Below are 16,347 nucleotides of genomic sequence, written 5' to 3' on the forward strand. Positions count from 1 at the left end.
CCGGTTATACTCCATCCGAGTACCGTTCTTTGCGCGAAGGGTTCGTTCTCACCCCCTCTAACAACCTCCAACGGTACCAATGCTGACGTACAATCATAACCCACAAGCAATCCAACTTCACATTCTTGCAATGGCAACAGCTTACCGGCCAAATGCTTCAAATGAGGCCACTGCAGAGCGGTACTATCAGTTGGAATATGAGATCTATCCACCGGAATAAAATCCCTCGAATTTGCAAACCATGTGAAATCCCACTTTTAATCACGGTGTCAACAGCTGTCATTGTGCTCAGTTTTAATTGTACTGGTTGCATATTTACATGTAACTTGCTAACTAAATCCTCCAAGATAAAGGTTGTATCACTCTGTGGGTCAAGTAAGGCATAAGTGAGCACCTCCCTACGTGGTTCTTCCACCGATGACAGGAACACTGGCACGATATTAGATGTGGAAGGAAGGCCCTTAGTCACAGCATGAGACGATACACTACGTACCTCCTGACCGGCGTCATCCACCCCCGGAGAGAGGTGTGGCTCCAGTGCTGTGGCAGACGAATTGTCACTCTCGCTATGCAAACAGGTTGGATGACGCCGTCCACAAGTAGCACACGTGTGCCGCCTCCTGCAATTCCTCATAACGTGCCCCCCCCACAAACAACCAAAACAGAGTCGGTTCTCTCGAATAAAGGTTCTCTTATCATCAATTGTTTTCTCTGCGAAGATGGGACATCTTGCTACACCGTGCGTTTCATTTTCACAAACCAAACAAGATATTCTTGATTTAGAACCATTTGTTACATTTGTTTCAAAAGGGGGGGCATCACTTTGAGAGCTCGTATTAAAGGTACTGACTCGCTTTGACTTATCTTCCGCTGCCTTAGAGTTCAATAAGAAAGGGGAAACAATAGGATTGCATACAATACGGACCTCCTTTTGCAGGAAATCCACAAAATGCAAAAAGCCTGGATAATTACCGGATGCATCTAACTCATCAACAACAAACCTACCCCATTTACGTACAATCCACTCCGGTAACTTCTTAAGCAATTTATGATTTTCCTCACAATCGTTCAAAATGTCCAATCCCTTGACATAAGGCATAGCCTCAGCACACCCCTTTAAAAAATCCACAAAATCTCTAAGGGCCAAGGGATCATTTTCACTGATCCTAGGCCATTTCATAAGCCTTTCTCGGAGAGCTCTCTGGACGATAAATGGATTTCCATATCTCTCCTCTAACAATGTCCAAGCACTGTGATAGGCATCCTCAGAATTTCTATAAAAAAATCCCTCCACAGCCTTGCGTGCCTCCCCTACAAGGTAATGTTTCAAATATAACATTTTTTCACAGACTAGGAGGGGTTTCTTACCAATAAGAGTCATAAAGGAGATCTTCCAGTCAATAAATTTCAAGGGGTCCCCGGAAAAGGTTGCCAAGTCGGGGGGAGACAGGTGACACATGCTCAAGGAACCCGCAATGGCTTGAGCTAAGTCAGCTGTCTCCTGATTTTTAACTCCGATTAATGTCTGTTGAGATTGAAGCGGTACAACCCCTGAATTTGATGGATCCCCGATATCCTTCCCTTGGTGACTAGACCGGATATCTCCTTGATCACCCTTTTCTCCCTGATTCCTCAAACCGTCTTCTAAATCCCTATAAGCCCTCAAACGCGCCACTGCCACCTCCACATCATTTTCTGCTTCTATTTGTTTTAACCGCAGCTTCTCCTCCTCTTGTTTGAAACGCATTGATTCAAGATGGCGGCGCGCATAGTCGCAGCGGCTCAGTGCTCTCCTTTTCGGTGCTCTGTGAAATTGTGTATGTTGTTATGTGTGCTTCAACTGTGGCTCAACACATCACCATTATGTCGGGCGGACATTATAACATACAGACGGCACGAACTCCTACATATAGGAGCACAAAGTGAGCAGGCGGTTACGGCTGACTTCCTCCACTCTCACAACATCCCGGTGGACATCGCCAGACCACCTGGCTCTTTGTGGTTCATCATCCCTGTGAGGGGGGGTCGCAGACGGAGACGGCGCAGAGAAAGGAGGCAGAAAAGAGGCGGCAGAGCTGGCGTTTTGGAGAGGCTACGTAAACGGCCTCATAGACCTCCGTTACCCAGTGTTTTCCTCGCCAATGTAAGATCACTCCCGAATAAAATGGATGAGTTGAGACTGCTGGTGGCTACAAACAGGACCGTGAAGGACTGCTGCGTTTTGCTCTTCACTGAGACCTGGCTTCATTCATCCATTCCTGATGCAGCCATCGAGCTAGCCGGCAGGACAACGCACCGGCATGACAGAATGCGGACCTCCGGTAAGAGCAGAGGAGGGGGTGTGTGCTTGTATGTAAACAACAGCTGGTGTACAGACAGTATGACTGTGAACAGCCACTGCTCTCCGGACCTGGAGTACATGACTGTTAAATGCAGGCCCATCTATCTGCCCCGTGAGTTTACAGCTGTTTTGATCACTGTTGTTTATCTTCCCCCTGATGCTAATGCTAACTCGGCTGTTAGTCTCTTACATGACACGGTTTGCAGTCAACAGAGCAGATATCCTGAGGCTGTACACATCATTGCAGGAGACTTTAACCATGTCGATTTAAAGACTGTTCTACCCAAGTTCCATCAGCATGTTAAATGCCCTACAAGAGGGAACAACACACTGGATAAAGTCTACTCTAACATCAAGCTGGGTTTCAGGGCTGTGCCACTGCCACATCTGGGCCAGTCAGACCATCTGTCCCTGCTTATGATTCCAGCATACACCCCCCTCAGCAAAACTGCTCTTTCTACATCTAAGACTGTTCAGACCTGGCCTGAAGGTGCCTCTCAACAGCTGCAGGACTGCTTTGAAACAACTGACTGGGACGTATTCAAGCACCAGGACCTGGAGCAGTACACCTCGGCTGTTCTGGACTACATCAAGTTCTGCACCGACACTGTAACTGTGGACAAGAATATCCGGGTTTTTCCAAATAGAAAGCCATGGATGAATGGAAAGGTGCAGAGCTTACTCAGAGAAAGGAACATCGCCTTCAGAGCTGGTGATGGGGCGCTTTACAGCGCTGCCAGAGCCAACCTGAAGAGGGGCATCAGGGAGGCCAAGGCTGTGTATAAGAGGAGGATTGAGGACTGTTTCCAGAGCCACGACTTCAGGCAGGTGTGGCAAGGGGTTCGGCATATTTTGAACTACAAACCCAGCCTGTTAGTTGATCAGCGTAACATCAATCTGGCAGAGGAGCTGAACAGCTTCTTTGCACGCTTTGAGGTACAGCAATCAGAGACAGCCATCCAACATCCCTCAGCAGGCAGCAGCAGCATCCTCAGGCTGCAAGAGCAAGAGGTGAGGCGTATGCTGGAAACTGTGAACCCCAGGAAAGCTGTGGGGCCCGATGGTGTCTCTGGACGGATACTGAAGGTCTGTGCGGCTCAGCTGGCTGGTATTTTTACCAGCATTTTTAACCAGTCCCTGAGCCAGGCTGCTGTCCCTTCCTGCCTGAAGTCCTCCATTATCATCCCCATCCCCAAGAAGAACACTATCAGAGGTTTGAATGACTACAGGCCAGTAGCACTAACACCAATTGTTATGAAGTGCTTTGAAAAGCTTGTCCGGGCTCACGTCATCTCCAGTCTCTCTCCCAGACTAGACCCCCACCAGTTTGCCTACAGAGCCAACCGGTCCACAGAGGACGCCATTGCCACGGCCCTCCACTCTGCCTTCTCTCACCTGGAGCAGGGGGGGAACTACGCTCGGCTGCTCTTTGTGGACTTCAGCTCGGCGTTTAACACCATCCTTCCTGGCAGACTGGTGACTAAACTGTCAGATCTGGGGATACCACGCTCCACCTGTCTTTGGATCAAGGACTTCCTGACAGACCGTTCCCAGAGGGTAAGAGTAGGTCCCCACCTCTCTTCAGCCATCAGCCTCAGCACCGGCTCTCCACAGGGCTGTGTGCTGAGTCCCCTACTCTTCACCCTCTACACACATGACTGCACCTCCATACATGCCAGTAACTGCATCATTAAGTTTGCGGATGACACCACTGTGGTGGGGCTCATATCAGGCGGGGATGAGTCAGCATACCGGGACGAGGTGCAGCGGCTGTCAAGGTGGTGCAGTGAGAATAACTTGATCCTGAACACCACTAAGACAAAGGAGATGGTAGTAGACTTTAGGAGGACAACACATGTCATTCAACCTCTGTTCATCGAGGGGGATGAAGTGGAGCTGGTTTCAGATTTTGGATTCCTGGGAGTACATCTGCAGGATGATTTGACCTGGAGTATCAATACGACCAGCATTGTCAGGAAGGCCCAACAGAGACTGCATTTCCTGAGGGTTCTTAGGAGCAACTATCTGACCCAGAATCTGCTGGTGTCCTTCTACCGTTGCTCTGTAGAGAGCATCCTGACCTACTGTCTGTGCGTGTGGTTCAACAGCTGCACAGCAGCAGACAGGAAAACACTCCAGCGAATCATCAACACGGCTCAAAAGATCATAGGCTGTCCCCTGCCCTCCCTCCAGGAACTGTTCAATGCCCGCTGCCAGAGGAGGGCACAGAACATCCTCCAGGACCCCTCACACCCTGGACACTCCTTGTTTCAGCTACTGCCATCAGGCAGACGTTTCAGGACAATGAAGGCCAGAACAAACAGACTGAGGAACAGCTTTTATGCCAGGGCTATCATTGAACTGAACTCTGTGTGGTTTGGACAGTGATGTGGGGTGGTAGTGCTGACTGTGTGCGTGCGTTGGTGTGTGTATTGGGGCTAGATTCGTCTTAATTTACTATTGTGCACTGTATTTTAGTAATCATTTTTATCACTCATATTTTTATTATTTTATTATTTATTGTCTGAGGCACCTAGAAAGGAATGCATTTTAAATTTCGTTGTGCAACTTCTGTGTACAATGACAATAAAGATTCTGATTCTGATTCTGATTTCAACTTCCTTCTGTTTAATTTCAGCCAGCATCTTCGCTTCTTCTAATTTCCATTCATTCTCCAATTTGCACATTTTCATTTGTTGAGCTTGAATTTTTCTCACCGCCTTTGCCTGTTCCACCTTAACAGCGAACTCTGCCTCAGCCTCTGCTAATTTACTTGAAACCACTGAATGGGAGATAGGAGGACAAGCTACCGACATTTCAGAAATCACAGTCTCTGTATCTGTACCTCCAAAAATGGACCCATACTCCCCTTTATTTAGGGTCATCCTCACTCGTTCTTTCTCCAATTCATCATTAAAAACTTCTTCAATAGTTTCCTTTCTTTTAACTACAAGTTCGCTGATTTCGGCGGTGAGAGAAACACAAGCATCCATTTTCTTAATAATGTCTGGTGTGGCAGTGCAGTTACGCCTGATGGGCTCATAGGACTGACATACTAAATCATAATTAGTTTTTAAATTCTGCTGGATTACATTAAGGTCATTCACTGTACAAAATCGCTTCAATTGCGTCCTGGAATCTCGAGCTGTTTGTTTCCACACATCATATTCCTTCATAAAAGACCTTTCATGTTGTTCGGCTCTCTCTCTACGCAGCTCCTGACCCTTCTCGGTCAAAACTCTTTGACGGGAGCTGGACCTGCTTGGTTGGTCGGCAGTATTATCTAAAACTTGATTTTTAACGGACATTTTACCTCATTTACCCTTTAGTTTACAATTTCCAAATTCACCAAACAATACTAAAATTCGACATTAAACCACAACAATAAACTACAAATATTTTAATCAATATAACTTTACCCTTCAACCCCAAAAAGGAGAAAAGGAATACATTATAAAACACATTCAAACCCTAAACATTAAGCACTTAATCATAGGCTTTATCACCAGTCTCTTATGTATCGCTACCCAGTTCGCTTGAACTAGAAGCGTAACAAATACCGTCCATTGGCTGAGCTCGCCGGTGCGCGAAAGGGGCGTACACTGGGCCGGACCGCCGTTATCAAATACTTGTGCAATAACGTTGATTTTCTTAGCTGAAGCCTTACTCTTCCGATGGTCGAGTTTTCACTGTAGCTGCCCCTGGGTCAATAAACGGGAGTCTCGACAGGTGCTTCAACTCTTTATTTCCACTTCATTGTGCACCGTGAAAACTTAAAAACAGATACAAAAAAAACAATTTATTTACAATACATCATCAACAGGAAACTTACAATTATCACAACAACTAAATCACAAAAGGCAAACGTACCTCGTTCCGTCACCGAGGGGTGCTATATTACGGATCATCTATAAGGCTGCCCGTCACCTTAAGACTAATAATAAACAATAAAATCCTTAAATACGATCCATACAATTCAGAAGAAAGGAAGATAAAAATTCAAACCGACAACTCACCAAGCAAACATCCAACAAGGAAAAAGAAGCCACGGGGAAACCGGACACCACGCCACACCAAACAAACGAAAATGAGGCAACGCATGCCAACAGAAAGCAGGTGAGGGCCATAAAACCTAATTCCCTTTTGCTGGTCCTTCACCTCCTCTCCACCACACACACCGCCTCCTGTGGCCACTCCAAGACAATTCGGTGTCAATTACATCCTTTATTTGAGCTTTTTCCCTCTTCAGAATTGATCTGTAAGTGGGTAGAAGGTGAACACAGTTGTGGTCTCCATTTCCGAGAGGAGGTAGAGAAAAAGATTTGTAAGCCTCCTTCACTGACCCATAACACAGGTTGAGAATCTTATCCCGCCTGCTGCGACATGTTACATACTGGGCGAAGTCAGGAAATGTCTTTTTAAGGGAAAAATGGCGAGATAGACTGAAGCTTCTGCACAACATCAGAGAGAGTCTTACAGACAGAAGACGCACTGGCCTTGGGGTGAATCTACACAACTTTGATAAAAAGCTGGGGAAACTCACGGGGCAAATAAAAAGGGCGCAGGGATACTGATAAAAGTTCCACATCAGGAGTGCAGATTCGCGCTCTAAGAGTTACAGAACTGCAGTATCTCTAATTAATGTAGAGACATTGCATTTTCCACGTCACCTTGGCGTCACGATCAAGACGATATGGTGGTCCGAAGCTGCTGACTGACAGGTCTCCGCCTGGTCACGCTCGGTTAGCCAGGTCTCTGTGAACGCCATCACACAGCAGTCCCCAAAATCCTTCTGGAATCGGACGTTTCCCTGAAGTTCATCCACTTTATTCCTGAGGGATTAAACATTTGCCAGGATCATTGGGAGCAGTGGGGTTCGGTTTAGCTGTATTTTCCTCAGCCATTGCCAACCCCCCCCTCACTTCTCTCTCTTGCGTCTTCTGTTCACCTGTACTCAACCATGGAATTTGTTCTCATCGCTTCTTCAAATGATTTCTGGAACCTGTAGCTGATACCTGACATGCTACTTGGTCTCACACAGTTCAGTTCCAGCAACTCTATCCTGCTGTATTTCCTCCTGGTTTCAGTAGCACCACTGTCAGACAGCGTGAACAGTAGGAATAGTAAAAATAGCAGCTCAATGTGTACCGTATCACCCCAACAGAGCACTTCGCTCTCAGACTGCTGGCTTACTTGTGGTTCCTAGGATACTTAAGAGTAGAATGGGAGGCAGAGCCTTCAGCTTTCAGGCGCCTCTTCTGTGGAACCAGCTTCCAGCTTGGATTCGGGAGACAGACACCCTCTCTATTTTTAAGATTAGGCTTAAAACTTTCCTTTATGATAAAGCTTATAGTTAGGGCTGGATCAGGTGACCCTGAACCCTCCCTTAGTTATGCTGCTATAGGCCTAGTCTGCTGGGGGGTTCACATAATGCACTGTTTCTTTTCATTCACCTTATTTACTTTGTTTATACTCCACTCTGCATTTAATCAATAATTGATATTAATCTCTGGCTCTCTTCCACAGCATGTCTTTCTCTCCCCTCAGCCCCCCCCTCCCCTCAGCAGATGACCCCCCCTCCCTGAGCCTGGTTCTGCTGGAGGTTTCTTCCTGTTAAAAGGGAGTTTTTCCTTCCCACTGTCACCAAGTGCTGCTCATAGGGGGTCGTTTTGACTGTTGGGTTTTCTCTGTATTATTGTAGGGTCTTTACCCACAATACAAAGCGCCTTGAGGCAACAGTTTGTTGTGATTTGGCGCTATATAAATAAAATTGAATTGAATTGAATGAAGGACTTCACATGCCGATGTCAGGTTGGGAGAACCCCTGTGGTAAATAACATGGCCTGAGTACAACAGCCAACAGCTCAGTATCTGGGCAACCTACATGTTCGTTGATGGTGATGTGACAATGGTTACTCCAGCGGTTATTAACTAGCAGAGTGAGCCCTCTTCCTCTGTGATTACCGCTCTCAGTGGAGCAAGCGCTGGTTTGTGAAAACTGCCATGTTGCCCCCAACATCTTGAATATAGTGGCCACATGCAGATGGACGTCACCATTCTGCCTAACTGGATTTTACGTATATGGCTAGCGACTGGACACATGCTTGAGATGGAGGTGAAGAGAACTTGTATTGTTATTATTATTGTTGATATATTTTTTGTTGACAGATAACCAGGTTCATAATCATCCTTTACCAAAAAGTTCATTTCAAAAACAGAATGTGATAAGAAAAGAGATAAAGTTAGTCCTTTTTACTGGAAACTATATTAAACACTACAAAGGTGATCTTGTTGATGCCTTAATATTCAGAGCAAACAGCTGAACATCAAGAACATGAGAACAAAAAAGTTAAATTCAAAAATTGCAAACACATCTATTGGACTTTTGCTGAGCTTTTAATGAATAGATCATAGGGATTAATTTTCTTTGTCCTTTGAAAGCAAACAGAAGGGGGCAGAATAAAAAAAATGATTATCATATCTGCACTGAAAATATGAATCCAAGGGATTTTTGAGGCTAATAAAATGAATGACTTCTTCAGAGCTTTGTAAAAGTTTCCAGTAAGCAACAGGAAATCTCACATTCTGCAGTCCCTCATGACTGAAGCAGCACCACTCTAAAATTAATGATTCAGGGTAGTTAAGGGATCATGATCATTATAAAATTTTCTCTCCTCTTGGAATACTCTTATTCTTATTCATACACCAATCACTAAAATTATGAAGTCGTGCTTTGACAGATTCATTGCTGTGAGAACCAATCCAACACCTACTTCAAAGAACAGGATCAGTCCAAATCATCAGCAATTGTATCCACATATGGATTGAAGTGTTTTTGGGAAATATGTTGGACTGTTCCTTTATCAGTGTGTAACAGTGTGTGTATGAGAGTGATGTAATGTCCATGTGTGCATGCTGACAGAGACTGTGCTGCTCTGACCCCCCTCCTCCTTTCAGGGCGGAGCCTGCTGGAGTGCGATGGCTGATCCCAGGTCTGAGGAAGTGTAAGTGTGTTTTTAATGTGATTGATGAAAACAAAGCAGCACACATTCAACCATCTTCAAACTGTCACATCACTCATTCACATCTCTGATGTCAGGAGTCATCATCAAAGTGTCAATCAATCAACAGATGATGGATCAATAACTGCAGCTGGATTGTGTTTGTTCTCTCCATCAGATTCCTGTCAACTCACAATCGACACAAACACAGTACACACAAAGCTACAACTGTCTGACAACAACAGGAAGGTGACACGTGTGGAGGAGGTTCAGTCATATCCTGATCATCCACACAGGTTTGAATACTGGGCTCAGCTGCTGTGCAGAGATGGTCTGACTGGTCGCTGTTACTGGGAGGTCGAGTGCAGAGGAGAGGTTTATATATCAGTGAGTTATGGAACACTCCCCAGGAGAGGTCGCACCGACTCGGAGTTTGGATTTAACAATCAGTCTTGGAGTCTGTACTGTTCTGATGAAGGTCCTCTTTACATCTGGTACGATAACAGAAAAACAGTCCTCTCCTCCTCCTCTTCCTCCTCCTCCTCCTCCTCCTCTGTCTCTAACAGAGTAGCAGTGTATGTGGACTGTCCTGCTGGCACTCTGTCCTTCTACAGAGTCTCCTCTGACACTCTGATCCACCTCCACACCTTCAACACCACATTCACTGAACCTCTTTATCCTGGGTTTGCAATCTGGTCTCCTGGTTCCTCAGCATCTCTGTGCTGAGTTTAGTGTAAAGAGCGTCCTCCTGTTAGAGAAACTCTGACTGTTGAACAGATAGTTCAGTCTGTACATGTCTGTCTCTTTCACTCACAAACACGTTTTCACATTCATGGATTCAATCAGTTGATGTTTGAAACTGTTCTCAATGATTCCTTGTAAACTTCTTCCTCTTCAGTCCTTTAAAGATGGAAGCTGCCATTATTCCAGGATCCACATGTTGTTTTTCTGTCTTTTTCCACTCAAAGCTTCACAGTGAAACTTTGAGTGGACTTGTTGGTTTTTGATTGCACAGCTGTGGTGGACGTGTCAGTAACTGCTTAGTTCCGGCTTATTGCAAAGCTGATAGAATAAGTTTAGCTTGATTATTATTTTTTTTTAATGACTTAAGAGAAAAGCTGTAGTTTGAATTTTCATTTTGCACAATATGCAAATTATCTGTAACTTTACTAATCAATTTTATTGATATAGCGTCAAATCGCCACAAACAGTTGCCGCAAGGCACTTTATAATGCAAGGTAAAGACCCTACAGTAATTACATAGAGGGAGAGATTATTAATTAATGATTAAATGCAGAGTGGGGTATAAACACAGTGAAAATGGGTGAATGAAAAGAAACAGTGCATTATGGGAACCCCCCAGCAGACTAGGCCTATAGCAGCATAATTAAGGGAGGGTTCAGGGTCACCTGATCCAGCCCTAACTATAAGCTTTATCCTAAAGGAAAGTTTTAAGCCTAATCTTAAAAATAGAGAGGGTGTCTGTCTCCTGAATCCACGCTGGGAGCTGGTTCCACAGAAGAGGCGCCTGAAAGCTGAAGGCTCTGCCTCCCATTCTACTCTTAAGTATCCTAGGAACCACAAGTAAGCCAGCAGTCTGAGAGAGAAGTGCTCTGTTGGGGTGATATGGGACTATGAGGTCTTTGAGATAAGATGGTGCCTGATTATTCAAGACCTTGTATGTGAGGAGAAGGATTTTAAATTCTATTCTAGATTTAACAGGCAGCCAATGAAGAGAAGCCAATATGGGAGAAATCTGCTCTCTCTTTCTAGTCCCTGTCAGTACTCTAGCTGCAGCATTTTGGATAAGCTGAAGGCTTTTCAGGGAGCTTTTAGGACAGCCTGATAATAATGAATTACAATAGTCCACCCTAGAAGTAATAAATGCATGAATTAGCTTTTCAGCATCACTCTGAGAAAGGATGTTTCTAATTTTAGAAATATTGCGCAAATGCAAAAAAGCGGTCCTACATATTTGTTTAATATGTGCATTGAAGGACATATCCTGGTCAAAAATGACTCCAAGATTTCTCACAGTGTTACTGGAGGCCAAAGTAATGCCATCCAGAGTAAGTACCTGGTTTGACACCATGTTTCTAAGATTTGTGGGGCCGAGTACAAGAACTTCATTTTGATCTGAATTTAGAAGCAGGAAATTAGAGGTCATCCAGGCCTTAATGTCTTTAAGACATTCCTGCAGTTTAACTAATTGATGTGTGTCATCTGTCTTCATTGATAGGTAAAGCTGAGTATCATCTGCATAACAATGAAAACTGATGCAATGCTTTCTGATAATACTGCCTATGATACTGTGTTTGATGCTGTAACTAATGAAATATGTGAACTATTTAGAAATAACGTTGATGAAGATAAGTCCTTGTTAAATTTAACTGACACCACTGTTTGTAAAGTCTGTTTTTCTTTTCCTTGTAAGAATAACAAAATTATTCTTGCCCTATTCCACCAAGATGTTGTCTCTGTACCTTCAGCTGTTTTCTACTGGAAAAACTTTGTTCCTGATTCATTGAGGAAAACAGTATAGACATTTCATCAGAATCTTTTGATAAACAACAAAATGAGAGATGTCTCCTTCAAACTGTTACATAGAATTTATCCTACTAATCAATACATGGTGAAATATGTTAAAACAATAGACCCCAACTGTAAATTCTGTAAAGGACAGTCAGAAACAATCAGTCATTTATTTTGGAATTGTCATATCACAACTTTGGAAAGACTGTAATAACTTTATAAATTGTAACACTGATTCTAAATTTTCACTAAGATATGAACATATTATTTTTGTTTTTCATGGAAAGAATACAAATGCAAACAAAAGACTAACAATTAATATAATTATTTGGCAAATTTCATATCCACAAATTTTCATCATCTTCACCCTTTTTTACACTTCTGGTTAAGGAAATAGAATTTTACTTATCCTCTATTTACAAGAGTACAAACAAAAACGCTGTAAACACTTATGAATGTTTCAAGTCACTGAATGTTTTTAATTTATTGTAATCTTTATTCAGAAGAACCCTATATTCGTAACAGCAAGGGAACAGTTTACCCTGCCTGGGATAGGGTTACCGGGGCCCCACCCTGGAGCCAGGCCTGGGGAGGGAGCTCAAGGGAGAGCGTCTGGTGGCCGGGTATTAGCCTGTGGTGCTCGGCCGAGGGCAGCCCGAAGAGGTTACATGGGCCCGCCCTCCTGTAGGCCCACCACCCACATGAGGCGTCGTAGGGGTCGGGTGCAGTGTGTTTCGGGCGGTGGCCGAGGGCGGAGGCCCTGGCGGACCGATCCCCGGCTATCAAAACTGGCTATTGGGACATGGAATGTCACCTCTCTGGTGGGGAAGGAGCCTGAGCTAGTGCGTGAGGTTGAGAGATACCAACTAGATATAGTTGGACTTACGTCAACGCATGGCCTGGGCTCTGGAACCAGTCTCCTGGAGAAGGGCTGGACTCTGTTCCAGTCTGGAGTTGCCCTCGGTGAGAGGTGGCGAGCTGGGATGGGTATTCTTGTATCCCCCCGGCTTGCTGCCTGTACGTCGGAGTTTTCACCGGTGGACGAGAGGGTAGTTTCCCTGCGCCTTCGAGCTGGGGAACGGGTCCTGGCTGTTGTTTGTGCTTATGTGCCAAATGACAGTTCAGAGTACCCACCCTTTTTGGAGTCGCTGGGCGGGGTGCTGGAGAGTGCTCCATCTAGTGACTCCATAGTCTTGCTGGGAAACTTCAACGCTCATGTGGGCAATGACAGTGAGACCTGGAGGGGCGTGACTGGGAGGAATGGGCTGCCCAATCTAAACCCGAATGGTGTTTTGTTATTGGACTTCTGTGCAAACCACAGTTTGTCCATAACGAACACCATGTTGGAACATAAGGATGTCCATAAGTGACAACCAGGACACCATAGGGCGCAGGTCGATGATCGATTTTGTAATCGTATCATCAGATCTGCGGCCGTATGTTCTGGACACTCAGGTGAAGAGAGAAGCTAAGCTGTCAACTGATCACCACCTGGTGGTGAGTTGGATCAGGTGGCGGGTTAGACGGCTAGTGATTGTGCTCTGAGAACACCTGGCAGAAGCCCTGGAGATCATCAACTCCCACCCCCGGCAGAACTTCAACAGCGTTCCGAGGGAGGCTGAGGACATTGAATCTGAATGGACCATGTTCCGCACCTCCATTGTTGCGGCTGCTGCTCAGAGCTGTGGCTGCAAGGTGGTTGGTGCCTGTCGTGGTGGTAACCCCCGAACCAGATGGTGGTCACCGGAGGTGAAGGGAGCGTGTAGTGTGGGTGGGGTGCTGCTGACTTCAACTGAGGCTATAGTCGGACGGTGGAAGGAATACTTCGAGGACCTCCTGAATCCTACTGACACGCCTTCTGTAGTGGAAGCAGAGTCTGGGGACGAGGGAGATGACTTGAACATCACTGGGGGTGAGGTCACTGAGGTAGTTAAACAACTCCTTGGTGGCAGGGCCCCTGGGGTGGATGAGATTTGCCCTGAGTTCCTGAAGGCTCTGGATGTTGTAGGGCTGTCTTGGTTGACACACCTTTGCAACATCGCGTGGAGATCTGGGGCAGTGCCATTGGTTTGGCAGACCGGGGTGGTGGTCCCCATCTTTAAGAAGGGAGACCGGAGGGAGTGCTCCAACCTTCGTGGGATCACACTCCTCAGCCTCCCCGGTAAGGTCTATGCCAGGGTGCTGGAAAGAAGGGTCCGTTCGTTAGTTGAACCTCGGATCCAGGAGGAACAATGCAGTTTTCATTCTGGTCGCGGAACGCAGAACCAGCTCTTTATCCTCTCAAGGATATTCGAGTGTGCGTGGGAGTTTGCCCAACCAGTCTACATGTGCTTTGTGGACTTGGAGAAGGCATTCGACTGTGTCCTGCGGGAGTATGGGGTGTTTGGCCCGTTGTTGCAGGCCATTCAATCTCTGTACAACCACAGTGAGAGCTTGGTCCGTATAGCCGGTAATAAGTTGGATTAATTTCCTGTGGGTGTTGGACTCCGTCAGGGCTGCCCTTTGTCACTGATTCTGTTCATAATTTTTATGGACAGAATTTCTAGGTGTAGCCAGGTGGCGGAAGGCTTCTTCCTTGGTGGCCTCAGAGTCTCATCTCTGCTCTTTGCAGATGATGCGGTCCTGTTGGCTTCATCAGGGGGTGGCCTCCAGTTCGCAGTGAAACAGTTCGTAGCCGAGTGTGAAGTGGCCGGCATGAGAATCAGCACCTCTAAGTCTGAGGCCATGGTCCTCAGCCGGAAAAGGGTGGAGTGCCCTCTCCGGCTCAGGAACGAGTTCTTGCCCCAAGTGGAGGAGTTCAAGTATCTCGGGGTCTTGTTCACGAGTGATGGGAGAAGGGAGCGGGAGGTCGACAGATGGATCGGGGCTGCTTCTGCAGTGATGCGGATGCTGCACCGGTCTGTCGTGGTGAAGAGGGAGCTTAGTGTAAAAACGAAGCTCTCGATTTACCAGTCGATCTACATTCCTACCCTCACCTATGGTCACGAGCTTTGGGTAGTGACCGAAAGAATAAGATCGCGACTATAAGCGGCAGAAATGAGTTTCCTTCGAAGGGTGGCTGGTCTCTCCCTTAGAGATACAGTGGTGTGAAAAAGTGTTTGCCCTCTGCCTCATTTCCTGTTTTTTTGCATGTTTGTCACACTTAAGTGTTTCGGAACATCAAACCAATTTAAACAATAGTCAAGGACAACACAAGTAAACACAAAATGCAAGTTGTAAATGAAGGTGTTTATTAGTAAAGGTGAAAAAATATCCAAACCATCATGGCCCTGTGTGAAAAAGTGATTGCCCCCTAAACCTAATAACTGGTTGGGCCACCCTTAGCAGCAACAACTGCAACCAAGCGTCTGCAATAACTTGCAATGAGGCTTTTACAGCGTTCTGGAGGAATTTTGGCCCACTCATCTTTGCAGAATTGTCCTAATTCAGTTACATTAGAGGGTTTTCGAGCATGAACGGCCTTTTTAAGGTCATACCACAACATCTCAATAGGATTCAGGTCAGGACTTTGGCTAGGCCACTCCAAAGTCTTCATTTTGTTTTTCTTCAGCCATTCAGTGGTGGACCATCACACTACCACCACCATATTTTACTGTTGGTATAATGTTCTTTTTCTGAAATGCAGTGTTCCGTTTACGCCAGATGTAATGGGACACACACCTTCCAAAGAGTTCCACTTTTGTCTCATCGGTCCACAGAATGTTGTCCCAAAAGTCTTGGGGATCATCAAGATGTGTTTTGGAAAAATTGAGACGAGCTTTAATGTTCTTTTTGCTCAGCAGTGGTTTTCTTCTTGGAACTCTGCCATGCAGGCCATTTTTGCTCAGTCTTTTTCTGATGGTGGAGGCATAAACGCTGACCTTAACTGAGGCCAGTGAGGCCTGCAGTTCTTTGGACGTTGTTGTGGGGTCTTTTGTGACCTCTTGGATGAGTCGTCGCTGCGCCCTTGGGGTAATTTTGGGCGGCCGGCCACTCCTGGGAAGGTTCACCACTGTTCCATGTCTTCGCCATTTGTGGATAATGGGTCTCACTGTGGTTCGCTGGATTCCCAAAGCTTTGGAAATGGCTTTATAACCCTTTCCAGACTGATAGATCTCAATTACTTTCTTTCTCAATTGCTCCTGAATTTCTTTGGATCTCGGCATGATGTGTAGCTTTCAAGGATCTTCTGGTGGACCTTACTGTGTCAGGCAGCTCCTATTTAAGTGATGTCTTGATTGGGAACAGGTGTGGCAATAATCAGGCCTAGGTGTGGCTAGGGAAATTGAACTGTTATAGTATGTTTTAACAAGGGGGGGCAATCACTTTTTCACACAGGGCCATGATGGTTTGGATTTTTTTTCACCTTTACTAATAAACACCTTCATTTACAACTTGCATTTTGTGTTTACTTGTGTTGTCCTTGACTATTGTTTAAATTGGTTTGATGTTCCGAAACACTTAAGTGTGACAAACATGCAAAAAAACAGGAAA

The 16,347-nt window shown here is 45.6% G+C and overlaps 1 protein-coding gene and 1 long non-coding RNA gene across 3 annotated transcripts in view; one reads left to right on the plus strand and one right to left on the minus strand.

The window, feature by feature from the left end:
• LOC115791185 (NACHT, LRR and PYD domains-containing protein 12-like) overlaps positions 1 to 10,196 on the plus strand; it is a 68,855-nt gene extending 58,659 nt beyond the window's left edge. Inside the window, exons 9-10 of the mRNA XM_030745318.1 lie at positions 9,299 to 9,345; positions 9,521 to 10,196. Coding sequence (XP_030601178.1) covers positions 9,299 to 9,345; positions 9,521 to 10,068 — 595 coding nt within the window. The 3' untranslated portion in view covers positions 10,069 to 10,196. The remainder of the gene's footprint in view (positions 1 to 9,298; positions 9,346 to 9,520) is intronic.
• On the minus strand, positions 5,727 to 6,550 carry LOC115791744 (uncharacterized). 2 transcript variants are annotated; one of them, XR_004020983.1, is made up of 3 exons: positions 6,358 to 6,550; positions 6,212 to 6,275; positions 5,727 to 6,113 (listed from the first exon to the last, which is right to left on the minus strand). It is a non-coding gene; the product is annotated as an uncharacterized LOC115791744 (long non-coding RNA). The 2 variants fall into 2 exon arrangements; XR_004020982.1 differs by having other exon boundaries at positions 5,727 to 6,275.
• Positions 10,197 to 16,347: the final 6,151 nt, after the last annotated feature.

This window comes from Archocentrus centrarchus, chromosome 2 (assembly GCF_007364275.1).
Source record: "Archocentrus centrarchus isolate MPI-CPG fArcCen1 chromosome 2, fArcCen1, whole genome shotgun sequence".
Lineage (NCBI taxonomy): Eukaryota > Metazoa > Chordata > Actinopteri > Cichliformes > Cichlidae > Archocentrus > Archocentrus centrarchus.